The sequence below is a fragment of the Phyllostomus hastatus genome, unplaced genomic scaffold, assembly GCF_019186645.2.
Source record: "Phyllostomus hastatus isolate PE091 unplaced genomic scaffold, TTU_PhHast_1.1 phas_contig_40, whole genome shotgun sequence".
In the NCBI taxonomy this organism is placed as follows: Eukaryota; Metazoa; Chordata; class Mammalia; order Chiroptera; family Phyllostomidae; genus Phyllostomus; species Phyllostomus hastatus.
Genome location: NW_025333872.1, coordinates 34,291,273 through 34,309,820, shown reverse-complemented (window position 1 = coordinate 34,309,820; position 18,548 = coordinate 34,291,273). Strand labels below are relative to the sequence as shown.

The 18,548-nt window shown below is 40.7% G+C and overlaps 1 protein-coding gene across 1 annotated transcript in view; it reads right to left on the bottom strand.

Annotated features, from left to right (window-relative positions):
- Positions 1-9,662: 9,662 nt before the first annotated feature.
- SH3BGRL2 (SH3 domain binding glutamate rich protein like 2) overlaps positions 9,663-18,548 on the bottom strand; it is a 62,325-nt gene continuing 53,439 nt past the window's right edge. The window contains exons 3-4 of the mRNA XM_045843514.1: positions 17,402-17,482; positions 9,663-12,638 (exon numbers count right to left, since the gene is read on the bottom strand). Coding sequence (XP_045699470.1) covers positions 12,627-12,638; positions 17,402-17,482 — 93 coding nt within the window. The 3' untranslated portion in view covers positions 9,663-12,626. The remainder of the gene's footprint in view (positions 12,639-17,401; positions 17,483-18,548) is intronic.

The window sequence follows — 18,548 nt, the reverse complement described above, 5'->3', positions numbered from 1 at the left end:
CTCCAAGCCCAGAAAAAGTAGCAGCCATCTCAGATTGCTTTATAACTCAGGCAGTGTGGCCCTGGGCAGAACACAGGTTGGGACTGACCTTGGCCTCTACCACCCAGGAAACCCCAGAACCTGCACAGCCAGTGGGCAGTTAGAGACCACGTTGGAGCACCACCATCCTGCCTCTGAACAGCTGATTCTCCACAGAGGGCTGAGGTTGGTGGTCAGTGGTCATAGCCAGTCCTTGCAGCTGACTGGTCTGGGTAAGTCACTCCCATTGATTTGTCAACAGCAACCAAAGATCAACTATAAGGGAAGGGTATACTCAGCCCACCTCAATTACCTAGCCTGGGTGATAGGGGAGGCTGTGCCACTGGACCCTACAGGACACCTACTACATTAGGCCATACTACCAAGAAATGGAGTCAAAGAAACTCTACCTAATGCACAGAAACAAACACAGAGAGGCTGCGAAAATAAGGAGACAAGAAACATGGCCCAAATGAACAGAACAGATGAAAACTCCAGAAAAAGAGCTAAATGAAATGGAGATAAGCAATCTGTCAGATGCACAGTTCAAAAGACTGGTTATCAGGATGCTCAAGGAACTTAGTGAGGACCTCACCATCATAGAACAGATCCAGTCAGAAATGAAGGCTACATTAATTGAAATAAAGAGCAATTAACAGGAGAACAACAGTAGATTGGATGAAGCTGAGAATCAAATCAGTAATATGGAACATAAGGAAGCAAAAAACAACCTATCAGAACAAGGAAAAAAGAAGAAGAAAAAACAAGGACAGCATTAACAGCTTCTGGGACCACTTCAAGCATTCCAATGTTAACATCATAGGGGTGCCAGAAGGAGAAGAGAAAGAGCAATAAATTGAAAATCTACTTGAAAAAATAATGAAAGAAAACTTCCCTAATTTGGTGAAGGAAATAGACATGCAAGTTCAGGAAGTATAGAGAGTCCCAAACAAGATGGATGCAAAGAGGCCCACTCTAAGATACATCATAATTAAAATGTCAAAGTTAAAGATAAGAAGAGACTCTTAAAAGCAGCAAGTTACCTACAGAGAAATTCCATAAGACTGTTGGCTGATTTCTCAAAGGAAACCTTGCAGACTAGAAGGGCATAAGATATTCAAAGTCATAAAAAACAGGGACCTACAGCCAAGATTGCTCTACCCAGCAAAGCTATCATTTAGAATCAAAGGGCAAATAAAGAGATTCCCAGACAAGAAAAAAATTAAAGGTGTTCATCATCACCAAACCATTATTATATGAAATGTTAAAGGGGCTTATTTAAGAAAAAGAAAATGTTCTAAACTATGAATCATAAAAAGGCAAAAAATACATATCTATTAACACATGAATCTAGAAAACAAACTAAGAAAACAAGAACAGAGACAGAGTCATGCATATGGAGAGCATTTTGATAGTTGCAAGCTGGAAGGGGATGTGGGGGAATTGGTGAAGTGGTGAGGGGATTAAGAAGTACAATTATGAAGTTACAGAATAGCCATTAAAATTAGGATGTTGAGTATAGGAAAGGGAGGAGCCAAAGAACATATACACAGGGACCACGGACATGAACAATGGTGTGGGGATTGCCTGAGGGTATGGGAAGTGCTGAGCGGAAGGGGAATATGGAGAAAGATTGGGACAACTGTAATAGCATAATCAATAAAAATAATTTTAAAAAGTACTGGGTTCTTGGTATTTATTGTTTTGGAATTAAAGAGAAATTTACTGCTAGGCTAAAACTAATGCTCTAAAAATAGTTTGGTCCATAGCCTTTGAATAACTGATTACATGGACTCATTTCTAGAAGTTTTAAATATATATTTTAGCATCATGCTCTCTTTAAATGAAATTTTAACACCTTTATAAAACCAAGAACCACAAAGATGACAAGAACAAGCTTTGCATCTTCCTGTGACATTTATATTTGTGACAAGACACTCACCAGCTTAGTTAACTGATTTGCTAGCTCTCACTATGAAGTTTGAACACTTGAAAGCAAGGCATCTGTATTGTTTGTAAAGCAAATTTTCATTTAAATTACCTGTATTTCACAAAACACTAATACTCCTTGGCTAATTCCAGGTGAGAAGTTACTGAGAGAATCCTTTTATGATGCATGTGAGTTATCAATTAATTTATGGTGTCTTAGCTCCATATTTACCCTCTAGCACATGTTCAGAACTCCTTTAAGCCTCTTTCCTGACAGTGGACATGATTTTAAGCTATCTCGGTTGAGGGTTCTGGAGGAACACTGTAGGAGGAAGGGGCTCCTCTGTGGGGCTCCTACACAGTTGGTCTTCATTGTGGGTCTGATGATGCTGCCTCAGCTCGGGGGTCCCAGAACATGTGGTTCCCTGGGGACCTTGCAGCTGTGGTGTGGTCTGATAACCTCGCCACAACCCCTTGGCATGGACAACACATCTCCCAGGTCTCCTGTCTGCACTGACAGCTTGACTCACTCTGCAAGCACACACTCTGGGCTTAGGCTCCTCTGGCCGCTGCCTGCACTCCAGAGGGTTGCTTCCTGCTGCCAATGGCTACGGCAGGCCCACCCAGGTGCTCAGAGGTTTCACTCAGGGAACCTCTGCTATGCAGCTGGCTGCTACTATCATTTCTCCAAGGAGCCTCCCTTCCAAGTTATTCCTTCCCTGGGAAGTTTTCCTCAGTTCCAGGGTAAAATATATCTGGTACTATTTTATTAGAGTTTAATAATTCTTTATGTTTAATTTCCTGTTCAAATCACCATGTAGTATTTCTCTCCTAATTGGTCACAGTCTGATACAACACATCCATATTTAACAACTGGTAATTGCCCAGCAAAAGAGACATAAAGAATGCAAGTTACTAGTGATATAATGATAATAATAATAAAACTTACTTTTCAGTACATGGCCATGTATTTAGTTATCAAATAGACTAATGAACACATACTAATAGGTCATGTATATCATTTGACTGTAAGGTCAGCTTTTATATAACAAATTTGTTCTAAGTAAAAAGAGAACATACAAGTAATACTAAGCTGACCAAGACTAAATAGTATAAAAATAACACCCAAAAAGCAGCTTCTGAGATACTACACAGTAAATACTTATGCTCACAAAGGACACTACTCTTTCATCACCATCATGAAAATGTAAAATACCAATACCTGGTATCAACAAATCCCACAGAATTGTCTTAATACAAGGCAAGAGATAATGGAGCTGGTTTTTATATCATATTTGGTCTTAATTGGTGAATGGAGATTATGTCCTTACCAAAATAGGGAAGGGCTTAATCTCTCCAGGTAATAAAGGGCTTATTGTTCACCAGGTAAAAGATATAAGCCAGGGTACAAAAAAGGTGATTTAGTAGCACAGAGTTCTTGGGCTTTGGCTGGACAGCTTATTTGGTGATTCCTATGTCTGCCATAAGTCTGCAAAGCATGCTGTTCCAATTAGAAAAAACAAAACAAAAAAACCCCAGAAAGTAAATTAAAATAATATGTACGAGGTCTGTCCATAAAGTGTCCAGCCATTATTAATATAATGAGAACGGTTTGTCAGACATTGGTGTAATCTGACAGCCAAGGAGAGTGGACTGGAATGTGCATGTGTGAACAATGACTTCACTATACTAGTCAGTGGGGGCAGTAGACACCATTGAGTGAGCATGTGTACTGTGTGGCTATCACAGTCAAAATGGGAGTAGAACAACAAATCTGCATCAAATTTGCATTAAGCTTGAACATTTCTCCACAGAAACTATTCAGATTCAGAAGGCTGCAACTATGAACAACTGGTGATGGGCATCTTCACCACAACAGGACTGCTCATGCATCATGCCTGGTGCAAAGCTTCTGGTGAAACATCAAATCACCCAGGTGACTCAGTCCCCCTGCAGACCAGATGTAGCACCCTGCAACTTCTGGCTTTAACCCAAACTACAATCACCTTTGAAATGGAGGATATTTTAGACCATTGATAAGATTCAGGAAAATATGACAGGCAGCTGCTGGCAATTGGGAGAACTGTCTCTTGCTTTGAAGGAGACTGAGGTGTCATTGTCTATGTATGTTTCTTGTATCTTGTGTCTTAATTAATGTCTTTATTTTTCATATGACATGGCTGGATACCTTCTAGACAGACCTCATATATTGAAAATGTTACTGAACAGAAAGTGGGGTTCAGCTGTCTGCCATCACCCATAGGCAAATTCCAGAGGCAGAGATTTTGTGAAAAAGTGGTCTTTTATTCAAAAACTGAACAATCTGGAAGAATGGCAGGCTTCTGCCTCAGAGTCCAAAGCTGCACGTAGAGTTCCTTCTCCCATTTAAAAATACTACCCTTTGGGAACTGCAGCAGGACCATCCAAGCACCTCAGCTTCTTTCCCTGCCATTGTCCAGCTTCACGCTCCTTCCTGAAGTCTGTGTGCAGGGCTGGCACTGCTATGCCCCTGCCTCTTCCCGCACACTGGGAGCCTGGGGCCACTTCCAACCACTGTGGCTGGCCATGTGGAAGCTCTGTCACGCCGGCTCTGGGTCCTGTGCCCACCAGTCCCACAAAGCCCTGGCCCACATGTCTGCATGGTGGATCCCAGAGAAGCACATGTCTCTCCCTTCCCTTGGTTTAAATCTCGGCTGCCGGAACTTCAGTGCACTCAAAGAGGGTCCAGCCTCTCCAGCCAACCCTGTCCTATTCCCAGGCTAGACTGACCAGACAGCACCTCCCCCTGCTGCTATGTTGGCCTTTGTAATACATGTGCTACTGTGTCCCTTGCCCCACCTTTAGTCAGGGACTGGAATGGGATAGGAGGTCATACTTGCTAGCCTTATGCATTCTTCGTGCAAGGCATCCTTCGCATCTTTGACTGGGGTGGGGAAATCTGTTGTCAGGTGCCTTGCGGCCTCCAGGGTTTCCTAAGGCCCCTCCCTCACTCTGGGGCCCATACCAGTATCAAAAATACTACCTAACAAAAGGCCATCTTCAATGAGAATGACTAACAAAGGTTTTCAGTTATGACAAAAACACTGGGGAAAATAGATCTTCACCAACACTTAAAATCCATTCTCCCCTTAAAATGAGCCATTTTAGGAAGACCATTATCTGTTTGGTAGAAACCACTACCACCCAAATTCCCCTATCATTTTGCCTGCTCTTCTACCTAATTCCAGTAGCATCTGTCCATCCTCACTACAGATGTAACTCTTTGTTTTGGAGTCTCTGTAGAGCTCTCCCTAGGGAACTAGGTCTCTCTGGAATGGTCTCAGAGCCACCCTGGTTCCTGAATGAGTCACTGACAGGGTAGGGAAGGAGGGCAGTTCTTGGAAACTGTCCCTAAGTCAGAATGCTGTAGTCATTTTACCTCTAAATAGGTAACTGCTAAAATTCTGCTTGCCCAGTCACCTTAGCATTTAGTTTCTCATTTATGACTGGGACATAGGATAATATTTATTAGGCATGTAAACCAGCACAGTAAGGGAAGCTGCAGCTGGAGTCCTTTGTTCTGGTCATCAGTCTGGGGAGTGAAAGTATTGCTGCTGTTAACACTTTTGCTAATCATTATACTAGTTGGTTGGGATGTGGCCAGAAGCAGATTATTTAAGAGTGGTTCACCACTAAAGACAGGGAAGAGAAAAGGCTCAGTCTGGTGGGATAACAGAGTTGATGCCAAACTGCTGGTCTTTTTGCCCCAGCTACTGATCTGGGAGTCATCTCTGGGCCTAGCTGTGAGCTGTCCCAGGGCCCAGAATCAGCATTTTAACCTACTGATGTTATTAGTACATGATGTAAAATGACTGACAGGGAGAAAAGATAAAAGTATCATCCCAACATAACAGATGGGACAATATCAATAAACTAAATCAGTGTTAAAAATGTTTGTTTATAATGTATTACAGAGAAGTTGTTCCGCCCATCCCCAAAGGCAAAATCCTACGTAGGTATGGTAGGTCATTAGAATGACAGATAATGAGCCCCAACCAGCATGCAAAGTAGCTACAGGAAAACAGATGACTGGTGGCTTGCAAGGCTATACTACTCTTGGCTTGCAAGGCTGTAGTACAGTCACTCTCTTATTTCAGGGAAGGGTCCCAAACTAAATAATCCCCCCAAATATTCTTGCACTCAACCCAGTACTGTTACCATCAATTAATTTAATACCACAACTAACACAGGTTTCCCCAAAAAACTGTTTTGCTAAGAGAGTAGCAAAAAGAAAATGTTTAAAGGAATATATTTTCCCTTAATACTCACATTTTGTTTTCATTTTTGGCAGTAAGATCAAAAGAAAATTTTAAAAAGCAGATTACCCATATATTCTTATGAGCTCAAATGGGTTTTACAGAGTATTAACATTTTAGGAAATCTAGGACAAAATCTTATTAATATTCATCCCTGTTCTGCAGATTACAGATGGTATCTGTGTTTCATTAAATTCCCTCTTTAACAAGGAAAAACACAGAAGTGCCACCGTGACTTAGTTTGCAGATCTGGGTCCATGCAACAGGGGACACCAACTCCACAGGACAATAAAGAAACAAGGGGCCAGACACACCGAGAGACGTCCCGCATTATAATACATACACAGTACTCCTCAGTTCAGGAAAAACAGGACGGCCCCTCCCCCACACTATAAAAATGCTTGAACCGAGAGGACAAAAAAGCAAAATGAGAAAAGCATGTATCTTGGCAGCATAGAAAACCGTATTCCAAGAGATATTTACATTTCCTTTCATAACCACAAATGTCGAAAAGAGATAATTTTGCCCAAACCCTAAAAATCTTGTTCAGGTACTAATTTATTGTAAATCCAGGTGAGAAGGCTGGTACTGTAATGTAAGCCACAGACATAATTTAAAATTTCCTAGTGGCCACATTAGAAATTTAATGTTTAATTTAACACAATATATTCTAAATACTATCATTTAAAAAAGTAATCAATAGAAAAATTATGAAGATATTTTAATTTTTTTATGCTAACTCTTCAAAGTCTGGAATATATTTTACACTCACAGCTTATCACAAATGCAACTGGGTAATTTCAAGTGCTAACAGTTCTATGTGGCTTGTTGGTACCATACTTGACAGCACTGTTCTGTGCTATAGAGCTTTCATTTGCATAACATTAATGACATGTTATCTGCACTAGAGTTTCTTCAGGGGAAAGCTTGCTTATAGTGAATTTTATTATAGAACCAAAAATGATGTATATTTTAAGAGTGTGGAAAGCTGCTTTATAAAAACGTCTAAATCTTTGTGCAATTCATTATAAGCAGTATGAGATTTCCAGCTGATATGCTGTCAAATGCCAGGGTCCTCAGTCTATTAAAAATTTTGTCCTCTGGTTGGCAGGAACCTCACAAAGTAAGACCGCATCGTAGTCTCTTGTTCTCCTACCAGCCAATCAGTTTACGGCAGGAAACATGCTACTGTCCCAACACACTGGGTCTCAGTGACGCTGACCTTCCTCGGGCAGCTTCAGGACTGTTTAATTGTTCAGAGTACAGGCGCAATACAATCTCCTGTGACTTAAATAAGTGGTTTTTAAAATGTTCATTTACATATAATGTCATTTCAGCCTATTGCTGTAAGCTTTTTATGTGATGAGATACTAAGGAAATGTGCATACATAAACATGAAGTCCATATAAAGATTTCTCCTGGTGAAATTCTGTAGCAGAAAACCGAATCATGACATTCATTTCCTACCAAATAACTGGAACTGATGAGCCTTAAAATAGCTTCAGAGAAGGAATACTTTTGGAGCATAGAGAGATTTCCAAAGTACATCTTCTCTGGGCTGATAATACTGATAAGCTGAAAATTAGCACACAATAAAAAACCACAATATATGCATTTAACTTTATTTTCTCCAAACAGAATAAAGTTTCACATGCTTTTCATACTCCTGGAAATGGTGTCAGAAGTTTTCTCTTCTCTAAATATGGTTTCTCTTTAATAGTTAAATAAGTATTAACTGGTAAGAGATTTAAGTATAAATAACTTTTAGAAATTCATAATTAAAAACACAACACAATAGAAAAAAGGTAAAAGACCTGAAGAGGAATTTTCAAGAAGACGTAAGAATTCCCATAATAAAAAATGTTCAAACTACTGGTAATCAAACACTTGCAAAATGAAATCACACAATCCCACAGCTGGTCAGGATCTAGAGAACCAGAAATTCTGGTATACCAGTGGGAGCGTTAGTTCATTCCATTACTTCAGAAAACAATCCAGCCTTATATATTGAAGCTGAGGGTGTGTTTTATTATACGACACACCAATTCTACTCAAGGTATACATCCACACTTGTGTATGTGCATCAGAAATCACATAAAAATGTTCATAGTAACATTTCCTTTTCTGTTTAAAAGATGCAGTTCAACATCCAGCAACAGAAGGGAAAAATTGTGACACAGCCATACAGTGAAATAAAACTTATTAGTGAAAATAAACAACTAGGGTACTTGTTTCAAAATGACAATACCCAATTGCAATGGACATACAAAATAAGTGAAAAGAATAGTTTAATTTTATTATTATTTAAGGATACATACATAGAGGTAAAATTTAAAAGGACAGAAAGGCTATGATCAACAAAGAGCCCAGGAGAGGGGCTCTGCTGTCAAACTAGGATTGGCTGGGGTCGGAGGAGAGCTCACGGTGCTTGAATGGAAAGGCAGTAAGCTGGTGGCAGCACACAGGTTTATCACTCTTTACATGCAGCAATATATATATATAATATGTGTATGCATATATGTTCCATTGCATATATGATATAGTTTTAAATTGGAGTGGTTGTAACAAACACAGAAAAAGATTATCCATCACCTTTCAGATAATGCCCATCGCCTGGAGCGCCACGCACTGACATCAACTCTCACCACTCCGCCGTGACTGCAGTTTTTGCTTCTCTGTTTCTCTCATCCTTCAGTGTGGAGACTATTGTCCTGGCTCAGACAGTGCCCATAACATTCTGAGGGATGATTGAAAAGATGACTAAACTAACCTGACCTGCATTTCTGGGAGAACTGGGAAAACTTTGAAAGTCAGGGTTACAAGTGGGTGGCTTATTTGGTTTTACACTTCAGCACATTCCACAAACTTACAGCCTGTTCTCTTTTATCTCCTCCTTCACCCTCCCCCTGTCTTGGTGTTCAAGGTTGGAAGCAGTTCAGTGATGAGATCAACTTTGGACGCTGCCTTCAGAAATGTTTTCTTCTGCTTTCAGAGATGGCTGCACCAAAGGGGGCCCCCCTATTGAGGGTGGCAGCTACCCTGCACTTAGTTTCTGCCCCCAGGGGGGAGGACAAATCCAGCAGCCTGGGGATTCAGTATACTCAGGAAACCACAGTCATTAGTCAAACCAACCAAAGGACCAGTGACTTGATGCCATTCTTGGCCCTGGTTGCTGTCTGCGATGATTCTGTGGTCACTTCCCAACACACACATGCACGCGCACGCGCACACACACACAGCCCACATCTCCTCAAATGGTCCAATGACACGTCTGCATTTTTACAATGGATCTGCAGCTATGGGGCCCCCAAATGGGAGTGGAAACCCCAACTCAACAGGAAGGTTTCAGCCACACACAGGGCTAAAATTAGAAAAGGTGTAAGAAATGGCAGGGAACAAACACTCCATTTTCAGAAGATGTGTTTTCTGGAATTTATTCCTCTTTAATAATGAATATAAAATCTGAGACGTCACCAATGCCTTTAGAACAATCTCATACAAAGTGAAATGTAAAAATAACAATTGTGTAAATCGAGGTGGGCCCTGACACTTAAGAAAAACTGCTAAATGAAAAGCATTTCTAAGAAAAGCAAAACCCTCTACAGCAAAATCAAATTTTAAAAAACCAAAACAAACGAAACAAAAGGAGACTTTGGTACCTTTCAATGACAGAGGAAAAAATAGGTTTAGTTCATTATAAATTCATGTAATACAAAAACATCTACATGGGATGTTGAATAAATCTATAAAACAGAAACAAATCTAAAATATATTAAATTCTGAGGAAAAAAAATCTTCCTTTTCTCCTCTTTGATTTTAGTAGAACACCAGAATTTAGAAAAAACAAGTACTTCCCCAACTAAATTTGCTTCTGGTCTGCATACACCTAGCAGGATGGCACTCTGTATTTTAGCTAAGTTTGAAACGGCATACTTTGACTTCTGGCAGCACATTTCCTTGGTCCCAACAAGTGTCCTACAGGAAATAAAGATTCTGTCTTGAAATGCCCTTGAAATTACACCTATGCCTGCAATTCTCAGCCACTTTCCTTCCTAGGCTGTTAAGACTGTGATTACCTGAATCTAAAGGTGGCTAGTTAAAGAAGGGAACATGAAAATCATTACATGTTTGAAATTTATCTGGTAAAACAGTGAGAGGAAGGACACAATATTCTCTGATGACAGTGTGGTCCCAGAGCGCAACCCCTCAGAACTCTGCAGGGCCTGGGTATGCTTCTAGCTCACTCAGAACAAGTACAGCACCGGCTGATGCTGATCTCTCCTATTTCTTTGCTGATTTAAAAAAAAAAAGTGAGGTGAGGGGTAGACAGTGTGTAACTGTTGTAGTAATTTAGCACTACTATCATCTAGTCTGTTTAGGAGAATCACCCTGGGTCTACCATAGCCACAGTCATTCAAAAGTTTTCAGAAAAATCTTTGTTTAGCAAGTATTGCATTGATCCTATGACCCCAGAATTTAACTTACAAACCCTCAGTCTTCACAAGTTGGTTCTTGGTGTTCACTGGCAAGAGTAGACAACATAAATTAGATCACTACTGTAATTTAAAAAACTTTAATTGCTGTAGCTTAAAAAGAAATTCTGTCTTATCAGAAGACTCGTATACTCAGACACATTATCCAGTTAAAAAAAATTCCTGGATAGTCCCTGGGATTTATCTAATGGAATTTGACCTGGATCTTATTTAATGCCAACTAAGCAGTAATACCCATGATTTCACAACAGCTTTCCTCAGACAAAAAACTGCCGATCATGTATCTGTTCCAGCCAAGTAGAAGTCTGTGGCATACTTTGCTTCTGGTTGTAGTTCTGGGCTGCAAGTCTCAGGCTGGGATTTCGGCTTTAGCTTTTAGCAAGTCCACATTCAGCAAGTTGAAGGGTGAGAGAACATACGAGACAGGGCTTTAACACTTCTGTTCTTTCAATTTCTCATAAACTTCCTACTCATAATCTAAATGGCAGGTCTAGCATCACGATGCTGAGAATAGCAGAACATTTTAGGCAATCCTCTGATAGTTGATCCCTAGTCAATCAAGACTGTTCCCATGTTTGGCAACTGAAAACTGTAGAAAATGTAAACAGGGACAAGGAAGCATAAAAGTAGCCTCTGCCCTAATACAATTGACATGTTCAGTGTTTATAAGCATCCACTCCAAAGGGAGTAAAGGTTTTACATGCCAAGTATAATTCAGATTTATCTCCAACAGCCCCTTTCTCATGAATGCTGCTCTGAAAACTCACTGAGCTTATCTACAGAGTGAGAACATGTGTCCACATTACTCTGAAAAATCTGGGACTATGCATTGGCCAGAAACATAAACTAGCAAAGTTAGAGAACCAATGGAAAGTAAGACAGGAAAAAAATTAAATTGTGCAGCAATATTAGTATCTTTTGATATGCCTCATCAGGGGTTCATAAAATATATCCAACCAAGATCTTCCTTTTTAAAAAAAAATATAATCCCTTCACAAAATAGAGTAAGCAGCTGTTAGGGTAGCTGCGTTTAAAAATATACTGATGTGTGTACTTACGTATAAGTTGCTAGAGCTCAAAATGCCTTCAGGTATGAGTCAGATACTTTCCTTATAAATTTACTATCTAATTAGTGCAGCTCTTAAAAAATATATCTTTTAAGCAGTCTTATGCATTTAGATGAAACATTCCCCTTGCAAGAGATAAAACAGCATCTATTTTCCAAAATAGCAATTATTTCCGTCCCTATACCTTGGTTCTGAACACACTGTTGTAATAGTGATTTCTGGAAACGTGTAGGAGCTTGGAGGTTTTAAAGGGGTAAGGTTTACATTACCAGAAGGAGGCTAGAACATCCAACTTTTTTCTGTAGTTGCTATCACAAAGCACTAGAATAGTGACATTTGTGATTCTGTAGCAGAAATCTTCATCCCTTTATCAACCAGCTTTTTTTTCTTTTTGATCAATACATTTTAATAGCCCAGCAGACTAATTTTAAGGATACAATCCAGGCAGCTTAAAGAGAAGCAGGCAATACTGGCATCAACTATAACCTAGGGCAGATCCAGCATTTTCTCTCTGATGGTGCCACTTATTTATCTTTCAGTCATTAAGGAACACACCTGTAACAGGGTATAGTACCTCCAGGTGAGTGAGGCAACTGCAGGCAATTCTGAAAATAAGGAAAAACCCAAAACAGTTCTGATTTGGTTTAAAGCAATCATGCAATCCCATTACACCCACGTCTTCCAAAAACACCTTTTCCAAATGCAAGCAAAGTTACTGATGATGAATGTGGCTTTTGTCACAGTGATGCACTAGGTAAGCAGGTGTGTGCTGAGTACCAGAGGGTGCTCCAAAATGCATCTCCATCATCTTCCACTTGTCTTCTCTAAGGTTCTGCCTATTCATTAAAAAAAAAAAGTCAGTTATTGCACTGTGTTAACAAGAAAATTCACCGTCAGTGAAATTTTAAATGTTAGGAACAGAGATTTTGGGAATCACGATAAATCACCCCTGTGTGATTGATAAGAACAAATCCTGGGTTCAGCCTCTCAAAGATACTGTTCCACTTGCACCTGGGTGAGTGGGGCGTGTGGGGGTCACCGCCTTCTGAGGGCCGGCGGGGGGTGACCCGAGGGGAAGAACAGCACTGCATGGCCATGCCTCCTGGTAAACAGCTGCTGCCCCACTCCCCAGGATGGCTCCATGATTCAACCACTGAACAGACCCTTGGCGTAGGGGCCTCCAGGCTGCTCCAGCCCTGGCTGGTCAGGGCCCAGGTTTACCAGTTGCTATCACTCCCAAACGGCAGCATTCTGAAAGCAGAAACTTCTACTTTAGTCCCTGCTTTGAGTCTGTTAAAAGAGCAAACTGGATGGTTTTCTACCTGAAAGTCACTGGAGACAAGGTTTCCTTTTTCTTAAGTAGGCACCACGGTGGGCCAAACACTGCTGGCTCTAGACAGCAAGAGAAGACAGTGGGTTTCCCCCGGGTTTTCATACCTTTCAACTTTTCGAGAAAAGTGGGAAATCAGTTATTTTAAATACTAACAACTCATTTAAATTCTTTAAAAAATTCTTGTGCAGACAAACTCATCCAGAGCCAGTGCGGCCTGCAGGCCATCATTTAGTGACCTCCTACCTGCCCTGTGTGCCTCTGAGAACTGCTAGAGTGTGCACTGCACCTGTGCCCTCTGGGCCCGGAGAATGTTCTTTTCCTACCATCTGTCCTCACTGTGTCAGAGCAATTACAGATGCTAAGGGTGTCTTCCTATGTTCCCTGGCAGGCTTTCTAGCCCTGTTGTTTAGCTCTGTGTACTGTAGAGAGGGTAGGAAAGGAGATAAGAAAAGGGGCTTCCGTCTTTTAGTGCATTACACCTGTGAATGCTCTGCCCAGGCCTTCGTGTACAGACTGTATAATGAATTACCACCGAGGCAAAAAACAAGTAACTAGAAAGGGGGGAAATGCTCTGAAAGATACCTTTTCTTCTCTCCTATGGAGATGAATGTAGTATGAGTTGCCACTAACCCTTTAGGGCCCCAAACGGTTCATGACATGGGTGGCACGAGCCACACCATGCACTTCCACCCTGCTTCCATGTGCTCCTGCTCAGGTATGCCTGACATAAGCACCTGCACACGGTGGGCTGAAGGGTAGGTGTGCCTGGAGCCCTCACTGCCTTTGGAATGGTCTGCTAAAATCAAGGCAATGTCAACACTATCAAAACCAACTTTAACACGATGACCACAAGTCATGTGAGAATGCATATTTTATAGGTCACAGGTTTCTTGAGAAATTTCTGAGAGAATAAATATTTTTAAAGAGTGGAACAGTCAGCCTTGGCCAGTGTGACTTAGTTGGTTGGAGCATCATTCCTTAGACCAAAGGGTCACAGGTTCGATTCCTGGTCAGGGCACATCCACAGGTTGTGGGTTCCTTCCCTGATTGGGGGGGCCTATGAGTAGGCAACCAATTGATGTTTGTCTCTCATATCACTGTTTCTGTCTCCCTCTCTCTCTCTAAAAAGAGCAATGAAACAATGTCCTCAGGTGAGGATAAAGAAAAACACATGAAGAGTAGAATAATCAGCCCACAGTCTCTAAGGAAGAGGAAAATAAGAGCAAAGAAGGCAGGCACACATGGTACTTTTTGAAGGTTTTTGCAGAGACAATGATGACCACTGGGTTTATGCATCCATTAGATTACTTCTACTTCAGTTTTTTTTCCAGTTCTTTGAAGATAAATCTGGACTATTTAATATTCTTAGATGAAACATGTTATAAAATACTATAATTTTCCTAGCAAGTATTCCAGTGTTCCATCTTTATAAAAATAGTCTTAAAAACCTTTTAATATTATATGTGTGGGTTTTGCCTCTATTTAAAACATGTACATGGAAACCGCCCACAACCATCTGTAGACTGACTGATGTAAAACAAAAGCATGATTTCACATTGGTTATAAACTACAGGGCCTGTTGAATAACTTTTATCATTGATAGCCCCTGCCTTCCTTCCCATAGGTGTTCCGGAAATGGTACAACTCTGAGATAGCCTCAAAAAGACCTATTACTTACAGACATCAAAGATCCCAGCAAGGCACTTTCAATTCAGTGTTAAAAATGACACTTTAGAACTTTTGGCCTAGATGGAGTCGTAGGTAGACACACTGTGCATCCTCCCACAACAAAAATAAGGGCAACAATTGAAGAACAAAATAACAACCAGAACTGACAGAAAATTGATCTGTATGAAGGTCCAACAACTAAGGAGTTAAAATAGACACATTCATCCAGACTGGTAGGCAGGGTGGAGTCAGGCAGCCGGGCAGAGAGGGTTTGCAGCACAAAAAGCAGTGGCACCAGGCGCACAAAACAGAAGCAGGCAGACCCCGGGCACGGGCTGGCAATGGGCAGAGCCAGTGAGGTGGCGATCGTGAAGTGAGATACGGCGCGCAAGGAGGCTGGCTGACCAGGCAGTCCCACATTTGCACACAGATGAACCCAGTGAGGCTGGGGAGCGAGACAGACCAAGCAACCCAGGGTCCCAGTGCCGGGAAATAGAGCTTCAAGGCACCGACTGGGGACACGTGTGGGGGTTGAGGTGCAAGGAGTGACTCCCAGCCTCACAGGAGAGTTTGTTGGAGAAAGCCACAGGGTCATGGAAGGTACACAAGCCCACCCACATGGGAATCAGCACCAGAAAGGTCATGTTTGCTTGGGGGTAATGGTGGAAGGGATTGAAATCCAACGGAGAGGGGTGCAAGCTCCATTGTTCCCTCTCAGACTCTGCCCCCACATAAAGTGTCACAAACCAGTGACTGGGTTGCCTGGCCCTGGTGAACACCTAAGGCTCTGCCCCTCATATGTAACAGGTGTGACCAGACCCCCCCCGCAAAAAAAGGGCCCAAACAGAAGAACAGATCACCAGAGCAAATATAATTGAACGACTGAGACAGCCAATGTATCAGATGCACAGTTCAAAGCACTGGTGATCAGGATGCTCACAGAATTGGTTGATTTTGGTCACAAATTAGATGAACAAATGAAGGCTACACTAAGTGAAATGAAGAGAAATGCACAGAGAACCAATAGTGATGGGAAGAAAACTGGGACTCAAACCAATGGAGTGGACCAGAAGGAAGAAAGAAAGAACCAAACAGAAAAGAAGGAACAACAATTCAAAAAAATGAGGAGAGGCTTAGGAACCTCCAGGACATCTTTAAACGTTCCAACATCCGAATGATAGGGGTACCAGAAGGGGGAGAGGAAGAGCAAAAAGTGGAAAACTTATTTGAACAAATCATAAAGGAGAACTTCCCCACTCTGGCAAAGGAAATAGGCTTCCAGGAAGTCCAGGAAGCTCCGAGAGTCCCAAAGAAGTTGGACCCAAGGAGGAACACACCAAGGCACATCATAATTACATTAGCCAAGATAAAAATGAAGGAGAGAATCCTAGAAGCAGCAAGACATAAGAGATAGTAACCTACAAAAGAGTTCCCATCAGACTGTCAGCTGATTTCTCAAAAGAGACCTTACAGGCAAGAAGGGGCTGGAAAGAAGTATTCCAAGTCATGAAAGGCAAGGACCTACATCCCAGATTGCTCTATCCAGCAAAGCTTTCATTTAGAATGGAAGGGCAGATAAAGTGCTTCTGAGATAAGGTCAAGTTAAAGGAATTCATCATCACCAAGCCCTTACTATATGAAATGTTAAAGGGACTTATCTAAGAAAAAGAAGATAAAAAACATGAATAGTAAAATGACAGCAAACTCACAATTATTAACAACCACACCTAAAACAAAACCAAAAGAAACTAAGCAAACAACTAGAACAGGAACAGAATCACAGAAATGGAGATCACATGGAGGGTTAGCAACAGGGGAGTGGGAGGAGGAGAGAGGGGGAAAAGGTACAGAGAATAAGTAGCATAGATGGTAGGTAGAAAATAGACAGGGGGAGGGCAAGAATAGTATGGGAAATGTAGAAGCTAAAGAACTTATGACCCATGGACATGAACTAAAGGGGGGAAAGTGGGTGGGAGAAGACGTGCAGGGTGGAGGGGAATGAAGGGGGGAAATGGGACAACTATAATAGCATAATCAATAAAATATAGATTTAAAAAAAAATAAAGTAAGTAAACTTGCATTTAAAAACTGAAAGTACCTACTACTTTTTGCTACCTTAAATTCTTCTTAGAAGAAGGGGATATAGATGATAAATAAATTAAATTATAAATAAAAAACTCTAATATACAACAACAATTGAGAACTGGAAAGAAAAACTAGGCTTCTTTTTGTGTTTACACTGGCAGTCTCTAATTGTGCATTCAAGAAAGTGAAAGCTGAATATTCAGGGTATATATGCATTCCTCTAATACCCTCAACCCCAACTGAGAACAATTAACAACAACTAAAGAAAAATAAATTTAAAAAAATGTTATTTATCAATTTTAGAGAGAGAGAGGAAGGGAGAGAGAGAGAAAAGAGAGAGAGAGAAAAGCAATGACCTGATGCTCCTCCTACTTATGCATTGTCGGTGGCTTCTTGTATGTACCCTGACTGGGGATCAAACCCACAACCTTGACATAGCAGGATGATGCTCTAACCAACTTTGCCAAGAGGGCAAAAAAAGACAAATTTTAAAACAAGAAAAGATTTACCTACCTTTGATGCCAACCGTGATTTCAGGCCTAAGAATGAAAAGACTGTGTTGCTTTCCTTTGATTCAAAAAAACTGTCATAATCCTAGAAAAAAAGGGGGAGGAGAAAATAAACAAAAGCAAACTATTGTCTTTGTATCTGGTGCTTTTGACAATTCTTTATGGAAATAAAGAAAAAAATGTACCATTGCTCCATCCAGACCAGGGAAGAAGAGCTATATAAATATACTGATTGATTTGTTCTGCTTGAGCCTAAAAATTTCTTTGAGTATGATGGTAAATGTAACAAGTTTTTAACCCAATGCCTATGACACGATTAAAACATAAAACACTGACAACAGAAAGTAAATTGAAACACAGTCCCTGTCTTTCATGGGCCAAACTAACATTTATTTGTGTGAAATCATTGTGACCTAAGATTTTATTCTAGCACTTCAATATGGAAGGCTGCCTCCCAATTCTACTCTTGATATTGTTATCTAGGGCTCTAAAAATATATATCCCTGGGTAAACAGAAACCTGTAAAGGTCTCCCCATGTGTCAATATGAGTGCTTCTATTCTGTTTTTGAAGTAGTCCACATTCTCTAAGACTGTGTCTTTAGAGAGAATAAAAAGATCAAACAAAAACTAGAGAAAACTATATTCTTTATAATATTTACCTTTGCCTCAGAAGCAGAATCATTTTTCTCTCCTTACTTTCACAAAAGAAGCCATTAAAAAACCCTGGTCAGTATGTTAATCAATTGTTTCTTTTCAAAAGCTTGCATGTATAATACTACACAGTTTCTAAGTTGATATAAAGTGGTCCTAAAATTTGGCAAGGTCCCTTTGATAACGTCATCCTGAGGATAAATATGGTAAGCAGACAAGGATCAGAATCATTTTTAGGCATTTCCTTTGTGTTAGGTGCCTTATAGTCACTCTGTCATTTAATCCCCATCACAGCCTACCTGGTTGGAGAGCAAGCAAAAAACAAACAAACAAAAAAAGCCAAAGTTTGACAGTCAATACATGAGAGAACTGAGATTTGGGCCCAACACCCATTGATGTTGTATTTGATTTTTTTTGTGCTCTCTGATGCTTCTCACCCAAGAGGAATGCAAGTGTGGAGCACCCTGTATGAATCTCTAAGCCCTTATGAATCCACTGC